Raw genomic sequence first — 17,385 nt, forward strand, 5'->3', positions numbered from 1 at the left:
AATGATGAATGTTCTAGCTGCTCAGACTGGAAGCACCTGTTAGGTATTGCATTGAAAACCAGCGTCTGCTAAAAGTTGCTGTAGGCTTTGAGTAAACACAGCTGTTCCTTGTTATGATTATGTTTTTTCTTTGCTGGCCAGTACCACTGACTGCACCTAACAACTTGAGGGTGTCTGAGGAATGGTACAACCGCTTCCGCCTCACCTGGGACACACCTGCCTCACCCACCATGGGCTACAGGATCATCTACCAGCCTACTTCTGGTGTGTATCTTCATGCTTACAACCACATACACACCTGAACCTGTGTTCTGCACAAAGTTCTCTCCATGGGAGGCTTCACCAAATTTTAATTGTGTGGGTCACTATAATTTTGAAACCAGCATTTTGCCTAAATAGTACGCTACATAAAAGGCTCCCGAGTGGTACAACAGAAAAGCATTGGGGGATTGAATCCCAACTACGCCATAGCCATCAGTGGGTGGGAGTCTAAGGAATACAATTTGCCATGCTCTCTGGGTGGGAGGGATTGCACACTCTCTCCACTGTCAATCAGAATAGCACTGGCTAATCATGGCTAGATCATGTATGTGGAAGAGGGCTCCTCAGAATGTATTACACAGCCCTGTGAGGCAGCATGAGCAGCAGATGTGGTAGCTGGCTTCATGTCTTGGCTGTACTTGCCGTGCGACCAATCCTCCCTAGTTAGTATACCCTCCTACCAACTGTGCTCCCAACCCTCCCCATGCCATAACAGCATACCTGCCATGTGATAGGAGCGAGCTGGCTTGTTAGCGGATATTGGCAAAGTGACCAAAACTGTGGTAAAAATGGGGGGAAATCTACTAATGTTTGAAAAATATTATGTTAAACTAATAAAGTCTCTATATTTACTGTATGATTTGCTCTGTTACAATTTAAATGTAAATTTACAATTTAAATGTTACAATTTAAATGTGTCTAATTGTAAGTGTTATTCTTTCCATTTTATTTGTTTTTTGCCTTTGTTTGTGAAGGGTGCCAATAATTCTGGAGTTGCTGTAATTTACACATGGCAATGCCTTCAGGTTTTTTTTTTTATTTTTTAAAAAAAGAAGCTTTTAATGTGTAAGACAAGGCCAACTTCAATAAATGCTGCTGATGACAGCTAAGTGTGTGCAGACATCTGTTTCAACATCTGCTGGTCTGAATATGACCACTCTTCCATCTGCAGGATTCCTTTCAGCCGTAAACAGACACTCTGATTTTGGTTGTTGAACACCAGAAGGAAAAATATCAGTGTTTTCCATTGAAGCCCTTTGAGCGGGGACTCAAATTGAGCTTCTATAAACTTATATTAAAAGTGGAGCCTGTGGTGGAGAGAAGTAGCTACTCCACCTACGTTTAATAACTTCTTAAACAAGCAGAGCTGCACACACTGCAGATGAATCATAAATCCACTGCTCATTTGGCTATAGGGTATCAGAAATCTGCTTGCTTTGTGTATGCGTTTGTACGAGTATCGCGTTAAGGGTCAAGAGAATCTATACTTTAATATTTTTGTGGATCAGCTGTTCCTTTATTATCTAGACTTTTGCTTAGACTGTGATCTTTCTGTGAAGTTATTGGAGTGGGTGAGCTTTGTACTGTGTTGTTTTCCTTTTTCATTATTAGGTCTTCTGCTACGCTGAACTCTGATTGTCTTTTTTTTTCTTTTGTACTATTCTGTGCAACAGAGCAAGATAAATCCCTGCCTGATTAACACCCTTCAGGTGAAATTTGTTTGTGTGATGGCGTTGCTAAGTAGTGAATTAATGCAGATTAATTTTTTTTTTTAATATTGAAATTTAAATGTGCGCATGTTTGAGGTGGATGTACAGTATACATCTATCTGCAGTAACATTAAAACCACAGTGAATAACACCATTTATCTCGTTACAGTGGCACCTGTCAAGGGGTGGGATACTGTATATTAGGCAGCAAGTGAACAATCAGTTCTCAAAGTTAATGTGTTGGAAGCAGGAAAAATGGGCAAGTGTAAGGATCTGAGTGACTCTGACAGGGGTGATGGCTAGACGACTGGGTCAGAGCATCTCTAAAACGGCAGGTCTTGTGGTGTGTTCCTGGTATGCAGGGGTTAGTACATACTAAAAATGGTCCAAGGAAGGACAATCGGTGAACCGTGACAGGGTCATGGGCACGCAAGGCTCACTGATGCATGTGGGGAGCGAAAGCTAACCCGTCTGGTCCGATCCCACAGAAGAGCTACTGTAGCACAAATTGCTGAAAAAGTTAATGCTGGCTATGATAGAAAGGGGTCAGAACACACATCACACAAGAGAGGCGTATACAATATTAGGCAGGTGGTTGTAATCCTTATGGCTGATCGATGCATGTATGCTGGCATTTGTGAGGATGTGTGTTATCGCTTGTTTGTTCTGTGTTGTGTTCAGAGTCGGGTCCTGCGCTGGAGACGTTTGTAGGAGAAGATGTGAACACACTGCTGATCCTCAACCTGCTGCCTGGCACTGAATACAGCGTTAAGGTCATTTCTTCATACACAACAGGCTCTAGTGAGGCTCTCACCGGCATAGCCAGGACACGTGAGTCTGTCTGTCACAAGCACACACACACACACACACACTCACAAAACCCCACAAATACTAATACATTATTCAAAGTGATCAAAAAAAAATTTTTTTAAACAGATACAAATACAGATATGAGTAGGAGGAGGACTATTTGTTTTTAGAAAGCTTGCCAGAAAGCTTCAGAGCACATCTGATTGAGAACAGAGGTGTGACATGAACTAACATGAACATGTGGTACTGACACATTTTCAGCATCCTTAGTAACTGCCTGGTCAGGGTTGTGGTGGGTTAAATTAGGCTGCTAGTTTGTTTATATTTTGGGAAATTGAACCTAGTTGAGATTATAAACTGTCAAAGACAGAATTTACAGATCATACTGACAGTGCTTAATTTTTTTTTTTAAATGAAAGAATAAAAAAAGAAAGTAACAATGAAAAAAAAAACCCATTCAGTTTTAGGCCACACCCACTTCAGGTTTAAATCTGAATACAGGTATGATTATTTGGATCTCTGAACAGATACAGACAGTGGCACTGTGTTTCCCCTTAACATGCACATACACACAGTGTTTGGTGGGTCAGATCTGATGTCCTAGGTGACACTCCTGCCTTTTAAGTGCTACTAGTTTCCTGTCTCTTTTAGTGACAGTAAAGCATTGCTCAGCTTGTGTTACACAAACTCCAGTTTTATTTGTGAAGCAAATTTTTCCCATTTTCCCCTAAAATTTGCTCACCTCCCACTTCCCAGTTCTCCCATATCACACAACAGCTACAAACTGGGGAGAGCAAAGTCTATGGCACATGGATTCAGCCAACCAAATCTTTTTTAACTGTTGCTCATTTTGGGTCACAGGGCAGCATAACACTCGGAGGAATGAGCTGACTGCCCTCTTCCACATACATGAACTCACAGGCAAGCGTGATTGGCCAGAGTTGCTCTGATTGACAGGGGACAGAGAACGTGCTATCCCTCCTACCAAGAGAGTACGGCTAATTTTGGCTCTCAGCTATGGATGGATGTGACAATGTCGAAATTTGATCTCACAATGATAGGCTTTTTTTGGTGCAGCTTTACAGAAATCCAGATGTAGATTTAGGTCCATAATAGGCAAACCAATAAATAAAAAAAAACTTCCTCAGATGACTGAGGAAGAAACCTTGAGAGGAATCCATCCTCTCAGTAGGATTATAAATCATTACTCTCCTAAAGTTGTATACTCTAAAGGCGAACAGTACTGAACGTGTTGAAAAGATGGTCAGTATGAGTCTTGTGACCGAAAATTGTTCCTTTGTGGTGCTTCTCTTAACCATTAATCTTTTTTTTTTTTAAACTGAAGAATTGAGATGCTGTGATAATCAAACTGTTAAGAAGTCTTTCTGAAATAGAGATGGTTTCATGACAGACAGCCAAAGGAATATTAATGCTCAGATACACAGCTACTGTAATAAAAGTCCTTTGCATATAAATGTGATAGTGCAGCCTGTATCACAAACTAATACATTTCTGAGCTTTTCTCATCAAATAGGAAGCAGATTGGGTTTTTTTTTTTTCAATCAGGCCTGCGGGTACACAAAAGAATTCTGGTGTGCCATTGTGTCACTCTCTCAATTTACCGTACCTAGATAAGCAAGAGTAGTGCTGGGATGCTAAAGTTTTGGGATGCTTTTGGAAGAAAGATACCTTTTGTCATATCTGCCACCCCTCATCAGATCTTTCCTAGGATGTTTTCGTATGTGTCACTGCACTGAAGACAGTGCTAAAATTTTATTGTCTTATGATGACACAATAATACTGTCTAACTATTTGAAAAAGCTATTTACCTCCTGTTTGCATCATCTGAGAGAAATGGGAAGGCTGCTGTAGGATACAGTAATATAGGCGGACACATTTCTCCTGTTAGCTATGCTTTTTATATGTATTAATAACTATACCGCCCCCTCTGAAACTATTGGAGCAGCAAGGCTCATTTGTTTGTGCTATACACCAAAGACATGTGGGATTGAGATTAAAAGATGGATATGAGACGCGAGTTTAGAATTTCAGCTTTTATCACCAAATTTTTAGGCAAGAAAAAGTATAGTAAAGGACAGATCCTCCTCCACCATGTTTCACAGATGAGCTTGTATGTTTTGGATCATGAGCAGATCCTTTCTTTCTCCACACTTTGGCCTTTCCATCAGTTTGGAAGAGGTTCATCTTGGTTCCAGAAGTTTTGTGGCTCGTCTCTGTATTTCTTTGTGAATTCCGATTTGGCTTTACAGTTCTTCCTGCTGATGAGTGGTTTGCATCTTGTGGTATGCCCACTATATTTCTGCTCTTGAAGTCTTCTTTGAACGGTGGATTGTGATACTTTCACCCCTGCCCTGTGCAGGTTCTTCATGATGTCACTGACTGTTGTTTTTGGGTTTGTCTTCACAGCTCTCACAATGTTTCTGTCATCAGCTGTTGTTGTTTTCCTTGGCCGACCCAGTCTGTGTCTTTTGCTCATGTCTTTTGTCTTTTTCAGGACATTCCAAAATGCTGTATTGGTAATGCCTCGGATTGATTTTCCCTCTTTTCTCAGCTTCAGAATGGCTTGTTTTTCTCCCATAGACAGCTCTCTGATCTTCATGTTGGCTTATCCTTTTTAACAACAAATGCAGTCTTCACAGATGAAACTGAAAGTTAAAACCAGGATTAGATGTTCTAAGCTATTTATTGTTTAAACAATCAATCTAACAGGACACACCTGGGTAACAAGAAACACATGTCAGTGACATGTTCCAATATTTTTGTTTTGTTTCGTTACTACGAATTGTGTGGTCTGATACAAAATGTGCTATGTTGTATGTTGTTTAACACATTTGCATATAAACACCAGGAAATTAAATCTGAAAGTCTAAACTCTCTTCTCATATTCACCTTTTGAATCTCAAACCCAAATTTCTTCAGTCTACAGCACAAACGAATGTATTGGCCCTGCCATTCCAATCGTTTCGGAGGGGACTGCATATAAAATATTGACATAATACGTTCTCCATCGATGATATAGTATCAATTTGACCTTTAAATAATTAAACCCACAATACTAGATTAACTCTAATGTATCATCCAAAGCCAGAAGCTCCTCTCAGCATGAACATAGCTCATTAAAACAATGTAGCTTATATCAGAAAGGCAAGGTTTGTGGCATGCATTATTCAAAACCCTGAAGGCTAATCTTCTGTATTGTGCCATATGTTTGGTGCAGAGTTTTGAATCTTTATGCTGTGTTCCAGTTTTTTGGACAGCTGAAAAACCAAAAAAGGCTTTGTCATTTCATATTCAGCCTCCTACATCCTACAATTAATGAATTTAAACATTTTTGCAGCGATTACTCATGTCACCAGATGTTATTGATGTGTGTCGATGTTTGTCACGATTCATGGTGCAAGAAGCAGAATTCATCCTCAGGGAGTAAACATCAGAGCTGAAACTGTAATCAGATATTAGAACTCAGTCTGCTTTACAGTAAAGCAAAAGAGGAATATTGTACTGAGTAATCTTGACCATGTGGCTTGTGGCTTTGGTTTGTACTAAAATGTATTAATTCCAAAAAAAAAAAAAAAAGTCCCCCCCCCCCCCCCCACTTTTTTCTTTTTCTTTGACACAGCACATTTTGTGTGGTTTCCAAAAAAACAATATCTGGTTAGGACCGGTCCTTTGGAAGCATCCCTACAGAAGCAGCATTTGATAGGAATGCTGTTTGAACCTTGTTTTCTTTTCTTTCAGCTTTGCATGTACTGGACACATCTACCAGGATACACTCCAAAGCTTTAACCATTCAGCAATTATTATTTTTTTTAAATATGTAAATGTTTGATCGACACATTTAGCATTTAGATTTTACTTCAATATTTTATTATATGAGTGTAACATAGAGCAGTGACATAGCGAGGCGTTAATTTCAGGGGGGGATGAGCCAGTATACTAAATAAAATCACAGCATTATCCGTACAGTTATATCGATAAGTGCAACTCTTTCACAACTGGCAGACATGAATAAAAACGATGATGGCACCAATTTAATATTCAATCATTTAAGGCACAATCTACCATCAAGCAGTCTTTCCATATTAATAACATTGCCATAAATACTGTACTTTTAAAGACCGTTCCACTGAAAAATATACTAGTAATCTGGGAAAGTGATATTTTCTCTTATTCACGCTTCTTTTTCCTCGTCCTGCAGTAAACATGTAGTATTTTATTGGCTGTCACTGATATCCCTGAGTGTAGCTGGCTGAAAAAAAGAAACAGGAAAAATGCATGATTCTGATTGGTTAATCCTTTTTCTCACTCCAGCAGCTTGTAGCCAATAAAATGTGATCAAACAAATTGAGCAGTGTATTAATTTGACGTTTTGACTGGTTAAATATTGAATCTGAATGATGATATGTACTGTAGAAAATCAGCTGTGTTGTGTTAACCACCCACAGATAAGCATTTGGAACAGTCATAAACAGCTACAGAGTGTTTCTGATGTGCAGATTATAATATTTTTATATATATTTTGATTTATTACATTAAAGACAAACAAAAGAGTTGAATGTTAACGCTCTACTGCCTGAATTATTACATTTACATCGGAAATGTGTTTTTATCGATTTTTATTACTTGAATTAGTTCAAGTAATAAAAATATATTTTAAAAAATGTGAAAGTTTTCTCAGGAGGTAGTTGGTAAATTGTTGCCATTTGGCAACAGTGTGCAATGATGGAAAATATCATAAAGTATGAGATGGCATTTTTTTTGGGTTATGTCAACGTTAAAGCCCGCTTTTTCCAGTTACATATGAAAATAGTAGTTTTGTATAATTGCCTATTAAAAAATGGAAATAACTTTATTGTTGCCATATGGCAACACCATGCAGTAAAGGGTCAAGATTGACGTACACCATTCAAATATATCGACACAGTCACAGCTCATAAATAGCTTGATATAATATCGACAACAAGTTGGATGAAACGTAGAATCTTTGAAATATTTACATGAATTTCAGGTTGCTTGGTACGTCCCGTTGGAAACTCAGAAGCGAAGACCAGGAGACTCGGGTAAAGCTCCAGCAGGATTCTTTATTCTAGAACATCAGGAGCATCAGTCTACAGATCAGAACGTGCTGTTTTGCGCTGCAGTCATCAAGTCTAAAGCAATGAGCTATACATTATAAAGTTTTATATACATTTTAAGGAGCAGTTCTTAGAGCTGGAGACAAAGCACTCAGGTTAAACCTTAAACAATGTATGCAAAGGAAATAAACACATAGGAACTCGCCCCAGGCTCTGGAGTTTCACCAGTCCTAATCCAATCAGCATAACTATACAACTCAGACAACTTCAGTATCGTAGAGATAAAGAAAAGTCCGCATCTAGAGCATTGCATTTACACTTAAGTCAGGTATTGATGATCATGAACAATGGCGACCAATTCAAAGAATGGAACGGGGCACCAAGAGACAACAGACACACAGACAAAAGATGATCGCTTCAGTTACCATGATTTTAAATGTGTATTCCCACAGTCCCCGTTTATGCTTTAACGTGTGCACTCGAGCTGGCATGGACTCCACAAGTTTGTGCAAAACCTTATCATCCATTTCAGATCAAATCCATTGGAGTGTCACAGGCTTCAATAGAACACATTAGGCATGAAGAAAATCTGGCATTTTGTACAAAGCAGATAACATGGTTAAACATGGTAAATAGAGTCGTAGAAATCGTGCATAATCTTGGATATTAAATATTTAAGATAATGAACAGTTGTTTTCTTTGTTTTAAATAGTTCAGAATTCTACAACCTTTTGTTTATTTCTGATTGTAAATGAATCCCCCCCCCCGAGATTTTTATAGTGGTCTCAGACTTTTGGACCTCACTGGAGTTGATGAGTTGAATCAGGTATAGAAATGATTCCAACATGAGCTGTACAGTACACTCACTGTCCAGGGTTATTATTTACAGACCTGGTCTATAGAATTTTGATTCAAATATGTAGGAAGTGGTACTATGTTTGAAAAGTACACTTTGTGTCCTGATGATTTTTGGTATGTGTGTGTGTGTGTGTGTGTGTGTGTGTGTGTGTGTGTGTGTTGCAGTGTTTCTGGGAGTCAGTGGGCTCAGAACATACCAGGTGCAGATGAACAGCATGTGTGCACAGTGGCAGCCTGTCAGCCAGGCCTCCCTCTACAGGGTCATCATAGAGTCCCTGCGCAGTGAGTCATACACACACACACGCACACATTCAAACAGATTTCATCAAAGGCAAACACTGCCATGTTCAATTCTAACCATAGTGTGTAGATTTGAAAGAATCGGATACGCTTTGACTCTTTCTAGCGTAGTCATTGTGCTCCTTCTATGTTCTTTGATGGCAGTGCTCTGACAGGACTTAAGTTCTGATTTGAAACAGCACTGCTCTCATTTAATACATTTAATTTTTTTTCCCCCTATCCCTGAAGCCCTAGCCTTTCTGCTCCTCTGAAGTCTTGTAAATCCGCCATTTCGTTTGACATTCAGGACTCACAGCACAGGAGATTTCAGCACAGTGGCCCTATTGAAACCAGATCCAGCTTCTGCACTGTGTGTAATGACATTATGAATGAATTGTTCGAAATCCGGGATTCTTCAGAACTGAATCTCTTAGATGGTCTCTTGTGCAGGTGCCCTGTAGGAGTCTAATGTATAATTTACAATCAGATAAACGTTCTAAACCGAGCTTCAGGGGAAAAAAAAACCCACGATGTAACGAGTAATATTGATGTATATGCATTTCGGTGCTTCCGTGTACTGAAAGTCAATAAACAACCAAGGACTGAAGGTTAGCAGTTTACTTTATGGGGCTACACCTAGCTTGTTTCATCCACACGCCTTATAAATAAAATGTTGAGCTGAGGACTTTGTACTTATGTGAGAACGGAGAGGAAGCTTCTGTTCAGAAATGTGACTGGAGTACGAAGTGCAATTTGTTGAAACAACTGCACCAAGTCTTGCCAAACCCTTGAATTGTTTTACTCCAAGCTTTGAATAAAGAAACATCACATCCCATTGTTTGAGAAGCTCAGAACACAGCTAACAAATCTGATTGAAAGCATATTTGATCAGACTTGTTAGCGGATTATGATTATTCAGGGTTGCATTGTTATCGGTGTCATGTGAAGAAAGGCAGAAAATGAACAAGTGCCCTCGTAGAGCTCTATAAATTTTAATGTAGGCTGGAGTCCAGAGACAGAAGCTGCAGATAAGCTTTTGGGAAAAGAACGAAGAAAAAAAAAAAAATTGGAAGAGTTCTGTGTTTTTCTGTATCCAAGATTATATTGTAGTGCACAGTATTGTTTCTAGTTTGATTAGTCAACGGCATGACAGGAAAATGAAGATGTGTGAAGTAAACGCTTTGACATTGATTTTAGTAGGAAAGGAGAGAGGACAGAGGGACGGCTACACAGAAGGAGAGGAAGGGAACGCGTGATTTAGGCATGTGTACTAAGAAGGGATAGAATCTTGCATCCAATTCACTTTTCCTTGACCTCACTGACCCATCTGAATAATATGAACCTGGTGCATTTTTCATTTTCTCTGACTCTAGTTAGGCGACGAAGGTGATGAATAGCAGCTATTAGACCTCCTGTCTTCTATCCTTCCATGTCTTGACTCTGACCATACACAATTTTCTCATATCTGATTTATTCACAATGTTTTTCATACCGTAGGATAGAAGTCAGGAGATGACACAGGAGTGACCGTAACTGCGCTGGACTTGTTTTGCTTTTGTAGTAGAGAAAGGTTAAAGCACAGGCCTGCGGTGAATTGTGTTTTATTGTCTTGCTGAGGATGTGCCACCCTGCAGGATTTAGCCACCTGCTCCAGCTAATTTTGGAAAGTGGATTCGGTTTTGTTCCAATTAGGATATAGCTGAACTCAGAGTGTTGTGTCAAGTGAGCAACACTCCTCAATGTAAGTCTTCTCCCCTCACCTCATGTTACGTTTCACTTGCAGATGGCCACCGAGAGGAGCACAGTGTAAGTGGTGGAGCCTCCAGGCAGTGTTTCTTCAACCTGTCGCCTAACACGCAGTACAAGATCAGCGTCTACACACAGCTACAGAGCATGGAGGGCCCTGCCGTCACCATCGTGGACACCACACGTAAATGACTCACTGTCACTGAGATGATTCACTTTCAAATCGGGTAAAGCTAGCGAGTTAAAAGTTGACTCTATAGACGTAGTAGAATTCCTCTCAGCTCTTTGGACAGCTGCAGTGTTTCAGCAGTTCTCTACTTTCTCCCAACACACATATCTGTGTGTCAGTGAGTGGCAGCAGTAACAGGTCAATGATTCAGACTACTTCCTAGCCAACGAGGTAAACAGAGCTGCACTCTGTCTGCACACTCTCTGTCACTGTCTGGGAATCAGATTGAACCAGCCCCGAATAGAGCAATGCATCCGTTCTTAGATGTGAAGTCACACAACCGGTTTTGTGTTGAGATATTGTGTGATTTGTTTTGTTCTTTTTTCATGTATAGTTCCAGCTCCAACCCAGCCACCGACTCCACCTCCCACCACCGCCCTGATTCCCACCATCCCACCAGCTAAAGAAGGTAACAAGGGAGGAAAAGAGAGAAAAACATAACGAATGGGTGGTGAATGGGGGAATTTGTAGAATTTTCACTGACCAGTTTTGTTTTATGTTAGTCTGCTTTGTCCCTATGAGCTGTATGACCTTTCACTAATGCATTTCTGATCTGACAGCTAACCTTTTCTATGTCTTTGAACCACATAATTCGAGAAGTATGCTGAAAACAAATCACACAAGTGGCACAGACAGATATATACAACTTTACTCTTCATTAACCTCAGTGAGATTCCTAGGGTTGAATTAACAACGAACACTTACATTGTCTCATTTGATTGAGGATTTTTCTGTGCAAGGAAACTTTTCGTCTCTCTCGCTATCAGTGTTTTAATGTCCTAAATTGGACTTTTATCCCAAAGAAAAATAATGACTCAAAAAAGCTAAACACAGCACTCTGCCCATAGGAAATTGATGTGCCCATATATCTCATGGCTAAGTGCATTCCCCAGGGTGTTCTCCATCACCCCGCTGATCCTAGGAAATATGTTTAACATTAAATGCTGTGAAGGCAACAACACTCAGGCAAAAAAAGAGAGGAACAAGGTAGCTAGGAATTAATTAGCAGCTTAGTGTTATCTGGCCCGTGGTAATAGAGGTCTTGTCAGAGACCCAAGTCTCTGGGGTGGGGGGGGGGGGGTTGTCATCTTTTGTATTGCAACATCTATAAAATAATGACATTTCCATCTCTGTGAAATTTCACTCACACCCCCACGCCTACTCTCTCCACTCCTTTTCCTCTCTCAGTTTGTAAAGCAGCCAAAGCAGAGCTGGTGTTCTTGGTAGACGGCTCCTGGAGCATAGGAGATGACAACTTCCAGAAGATCATCCGCTTCCTATACAGCACCACTGGCGCTTTGGATATCATTGGTCCTGAAGGAACACAGGTGTGCTGGGGAACATGCAGATCATTCTCATTACACCAACTGTAATGACACATATACAACCAAAATCCACAATCGATATTTCAATACTGAGCTCTGTTCAGCTTACAGTATTAAAGCAAACATAACTCTGTTTCTATATAGTGTAGTAGCTCGGGTTCATTTACCCAAAGCATCGTAGGAAAGGCTATTTTTGGGCAGACTGTAAAGACTACACTGGCGAATGTTTAGCCCAGTCCAGAGGGAAAGCATTAAATAAAAATACCACCAGTCTAGACACAGTAGGCCAGAGCCAAAAGATATCCATCATGGCTCACCGACCTCATCAGGGTACACTGCAGCAAGTCGTGGATGTGCTACAAGGAAAACACCACATCAATCAATCAAAAAAAGCCTATAAAACAAAATAGAATCGATGAAAAGATCAGAATGCTGCCAGAGCCACTCATACTCAAACACACTAGTCAATCTTATACATAAAAACAGCAGAGCATTGTGGGAAATAGTACACTGGAGCTTTCCATTTCAAGGTCAGAAAAGATTTTTGGGTTTAGCTTGGCTCACACCAAATTCAGCATAGCACAAATCCAAGACCACAGGCATGATAAACGCTCCTAATTTTCTCTTTGACAGGTGGCCATCGTTCAGTTCAGTGATGATGCCAGGACTGAGTTCAAGCTCAGCTCCTACAGGGACAAGGAGTCTTTGCTGGACGCTGTGCAGCGCATCACCTATAAGGGAGGAAACACCAAAACAGGCGCGTATATGCCCCCGGAGAGCTGGCTTCTTCCTCACAGTGATTTAAGGGGAGGAAACAGGTGCACTCGAGGAGCACAAGAATGAGAGTTTGTCTGCATTCAAGAATTCTGAAAGGGGACATGACGCTTTGAATGGGAATAAGGATTTGGGGAATTTTGGGTTGCTTTCATAATTATAAGCACATGCAGATGAGCGTGGAAAGTTCTAGTAGGATCTCCTTACATGGTAATACTATGTGTAATATTTGGATGGCCTGGAATGACTTCTTGTGACAGTTATCCTATATGACAATCAGAATGGAAACATATACATTAGTGATACATGTTTTAAAGATTTGAAGCCATTATATGGCATCGCTTTGCTTTAGTCATGTTCTTCAAGAGCCCCCGTTAACTCATTTTCATAATTTACTTTTTACTGTTATTTATAGCTTATGTGGTAAATTTACCCAGACTAGAAAAGAAATATTTCTAAATTTCTTTTTTCTGTCCTTTTCTTCTGGTTTTGATTTGGGAGGGAGTATTATTTGGTACACGGGACATTATTGCCACCAAAGTTCCCAGAATTAACCGTCTGGTTACGTCAGCATACCCCAAGCACAGAAGCTTTCCTGCTTACTCAGCCTCCTTATGCCTGAGAGTGAGCAAAACTACATGTATTTTTTTTTTACCGTATTATAAACAGATGTATATATCTCACTGAGTACTTTATTTGGAACACTATACTAATACCGGACAGAGCCTTCTGTTGCTCTCAAAACAGCCTCAATTCTTTGTGGCATGGATTATACAAGATGGATGTCCATGTTGACATGATTGCATCATGCACTTCCTGCAGATTTTTCAGCTGCATTTTCATACTGTGAATCTCCTGTTCTACCTCATCCCAAAGCTGTTCTACTGGATTCAGATCCGGTGACTGGGAAGAACACTGAAGGACACTAAACTCATCGGCATGTTCATGATACCAGTTTGAGACGACTTTTACTTTGTGACATGCTGCATTATCATGCTGGAAATAGCCATTAGAAGATGGTAAATTGTGGCCATGAAGGGATGCACATAGTCAGCATCAATATTCAAAAACATTGTGGCATTCAAGCAATGATTGGTATTAACGGGCCAAAAGTCTGCCAAGGAAACATTCCCCACACCATTACACCACCTCCACCAGCCTGGACTGTTGACACAAGGCAGGTTGGGTTCATGGATTGATGCTCTTGGTGCCAAATTCTGAGCCTAACCTCTGTGTGCCTCAGTAGAAATGGAGATTCACCAGACCAGGCTACGTTTTTCCAGTCTTCAACTGTCCAGTTTTGGTGAGTCTGTACCCACTGCAGCCTCAGCTTTCTGATCTTGGCTGAGAGAAGTTTAACCCAACATAGTCTTCTGCTGTTGTAGCCCATCCGCCTCAAAGTTCGACGTGTTGTGCATTCTGAGACGCTTTTGTGCTCACCACAATTGTACAGAGCGTTTATCTGAGTTACTGTAACCTTTCTGTCAGCTGGAACCAGTCTGGCCATTCTCCATTGACCTCTCTCATCAACAGGGGGTTTCTGTCTGAAGAACTGCTGCTCACTGGATGTTTTTTCTTTATTGCACCTTTCTGAGTAAACTCTAGAGACTATTGTGTGTGAAAATCCCAGGAGATCAGCAGCTATAGAAATACTCAAACCAGCCCGTCTAGCACCAATAATCATACCACAGTCAAAATCACAGAGATCACTTTTTTCCCCCATTCTGATGGTTGATGTGAATTTTACCTGAAGCTGCTGGTCCGTATCTGCATGATTTTTTGCACTGCACTGCTGCCATATGATTGGGTGATTGGATAACTGAATGAATGAGCAGGGGTACAGGTGTTCCTAATAAAGTGTTCAGTGAGTGTATGTATTATTGTAATTGTTTTTGTGTGGCAATGGTGAGTAACTCTACTGGGCATTTAGTGAAAGGTATGGGAATTAGAAGCATGGCTGATAGAGTTACACCCAGAACTGTAAAAAAAAAAAAAAAAAAAAAAAAAAGGCAGGCAAGCTGTTTTAAAAAAAAAAAAAAAATCCAATTAACACATTTAAAAACACAAAATCATTAATTACACTTTGGCAAACTGAAAAGCCAAGACTAACACTGTTTTTCATGTTTTTTAAGAATAAAATATGAGTTAATCGGATCTTGCTGAGCTTCACCAGCAAAACTCACAGTTAATAAGCCACTCACTGCTGCGTGATAGTAGGCAGTTAAATCACAGGACGGTGAAGCTCAGTTTAATCTATTTTATTAAACCAGACGCGATCAGTGCGCTGCTTCTGCACGTTGCAGTGCCATGCTTTGCTGATCAGTGCAGCTTTTTTTTTAACAAGCTAGAAGGAAGAAGAAGATATAAGGAAGCTTTCCTTGAGCGCTGCAGTGCTAGAAATACACCGACACACACGCTTGCGTAAAAAAACAAAAAAAAAACAAGCACTCCTCTCTATCATTCCTGCACACTTTTCTACTACTAGCACTTCTTTACATTGCTGGGGAGATGCACTGTCAATCACTATGAGATCGTATGACAGTATGGCACGCCTATACGCTTTTTTGTTTAATTAAATTGTATTAACCGATCAATATTACTTGAATGACAGCTCTTTAGTATGTAAGTGTTTCTTTTAACATTTGAATTTGTGTTGTCAGGGGCTTTAAATAAAAAAAAAAAATCTCTTCATGCACCTGCTTGCCCTCCATCACCCATGTACAAACATGCATATAAACCCCTCCCCCACTGAGAGATGTTTTACTTGGTGATAGGCTGACACACAGTAGGTCAGATGCTATGAGTGCCTGCTGGGCCCTGTTGGATATTTCTCAGGTTAGTTGCAGAGATAGATGATCCAGTGACAGTACGATTATGCACTTTTTTTTCCTTCATTTCTTTCAGCTTAGTCAGCCTGCTCATTTGCAGGCCAGTATAAGATTGATTTTGTGGGTGTGGAAGCATTAGAGGTAATCCTCAGGCTGTTTATAGATTGAAATACAGAAGTAAAGGATATTAAGGTAGAAATCCCAGTGTTCCACATTAGAGAGATTAGATTAGTGCCTCCTGATACAGAGAAACAAGTGAGAGGCTCCACAAATCAACAAAGAATGATAATTATCTGCACTAAAAATGTTTGTATTTGACTCGTAAGCCAGTTAACTAAACCTTTTCAAACACTACCTAAAAGACAACACTCGCCGTTTCACATGATTAATGACCAGATCAGCCGCTCAGACTCTCACACATGGCTCAAAGAGCTGCATTCGACTTACACCGAATCAAAGTGACAGCTCGCTTTTCTAGCTTTTCTTCTGGCGTTACTTTTTAAACTGATATTATTCCAATGTCCCAAAGTGCTGCAGTTTGTCTCCTCCTCCTGTTATTTCTCTCATTCTGACAGCATCTATAATTAATTAGGAGAGTGCGACAGAATCAGCCTGGCATAGCCACAGGGGCTCCTACATTTTGTCCCAGTTTATCAGTGTAATGTGACTTTTCACAGCTTGGCAACCATGAGGAAGGCTGTACTAGTGCCTCCAGATTCGGGCTAACTTTAGAGAGTATCGAAAGAATTGAGGCAGAATGGCAGAGAATAGTGTTATTTCCTGTCTCTGGGCTGTATATTTGATAATAGGGAACCTGGTGCGCAAGAGAGCTAGTTACCGAGCACTGCTTGGGTCTGTCATTAGTAATGACTGGCTTTCTATCATGATAAAAAAAAATGACCTTAAAAGAGCAGTTCATTTTTGTCCGAGTTAAATGCATTGCCTGCCTCAGAAATAGTAACCATCAATAAAACTTGTAGAAGACAACAGCAAAATGCAAGCTAATGACAGTCAGTTTACATTAAACAAGCACACTAGGGCACGATCCATAAATAATGATAAATATTATTTATATAATACATAAACTTTCCAACTACCCCAAATATAGTTGACTAACATAGACATCCCAATACGCCTACTATTCTGCCTTAAATAGTATCCGAGATTAGGATTAGTATGTCCGAAATTGTAGTATGTTGAAATGAGTATCCCAAAGGTATATGGATGCTCTACTATATACAGTCAATGTTCAACGTTTGGACCCGTGGACACTTTTTTTTGTGCGAGGGAGGAGGACGGTTTTATTCGCTGAATTCAAATGTGGGAAAAAACGAAACAAGGGTAAATTAAATTATGTAAGAAAAGCTGAAATGAAACAAGGAGTTTGTTTACAGTGAAAGTGTGTGTAACTAGGCAACAACCTTCTCTACTTTTACATGGCATGCCAGTATGTCCCAGTACTTGCATACTCTTTCTCTACATGCTCAAACGTATGTACTTTTTCTTCCCAAAAAGAGTACATATTTTAGTGCATAGTATAAGTAGGCCAGCTGAGATACAGCAATAGTTTGGGAAGTTTGCTACATTGTTAGCTTTGCAAAAGGGTTAATGTAGCTAAAATGTAAAGGAAGCTTATCTGCCATAGCTAACAGCAGAAATAGCAGGATCTGGAACCTGGAACGACTTTCT

The 17,385-nt window shown here is 40.1% G+C and overlaps 1 protein-coding gene across 2 annotated transcripts in view; it reads left to right on the top strand.

Annotated features, from left to right (window-relative positions):
- The window catches only part of col14a1a (collagen, type XIV, alpha 1a), a 112,680-nt gene that overhangs the window by 54,340 nt on the left and 40,955 nt on the right, over positions 1-17,385 (top strand). For both annotated transcript variants that reach the window (XM_053626898.1, XM_053626907.1), the window contains 7 exons: positions 142-264; positions 2,433-2,582; positions 8,681-8,797; positions 10,578-10,724; positions 11,104-11,178; positions 11,958-12,097; positions 12,728-12,851. In XM_053626898.1, the coding sequence (XP_053482873.1) occupies positions 142-264; positions 2,433-2,582; positions 8,681-8,797; positions 10,578-10,724; positions 11,104-11,178; positions 11,958-12,097; positions 12,728-12,851 (876 nt within the window). The remainder of the gene's footprint in view (positions 1-141; positions 265-2,432; positions 2,583-8,680; positions 8,798-10,577; positions 10,725-11,103; positions 11,179-11,957; positions 12,098-12,727; positions 12,852-17,385) is intronic.

The sequence above is a fragment of the Ictalurus furcatus genome, chromosome 1 (assembly GCF_023375685.1).
Source record: "Ictalurus furcatus strain D&B chromosome 1, Billie_1.0, whole genome shotgun sequence".
Lineage (NCBI taxonomy): Eukaryota > Metazoa > Chordata > Actinopteri > Siluriformes > Ictaluridae > Ictalurus > Ictalurus furcatus.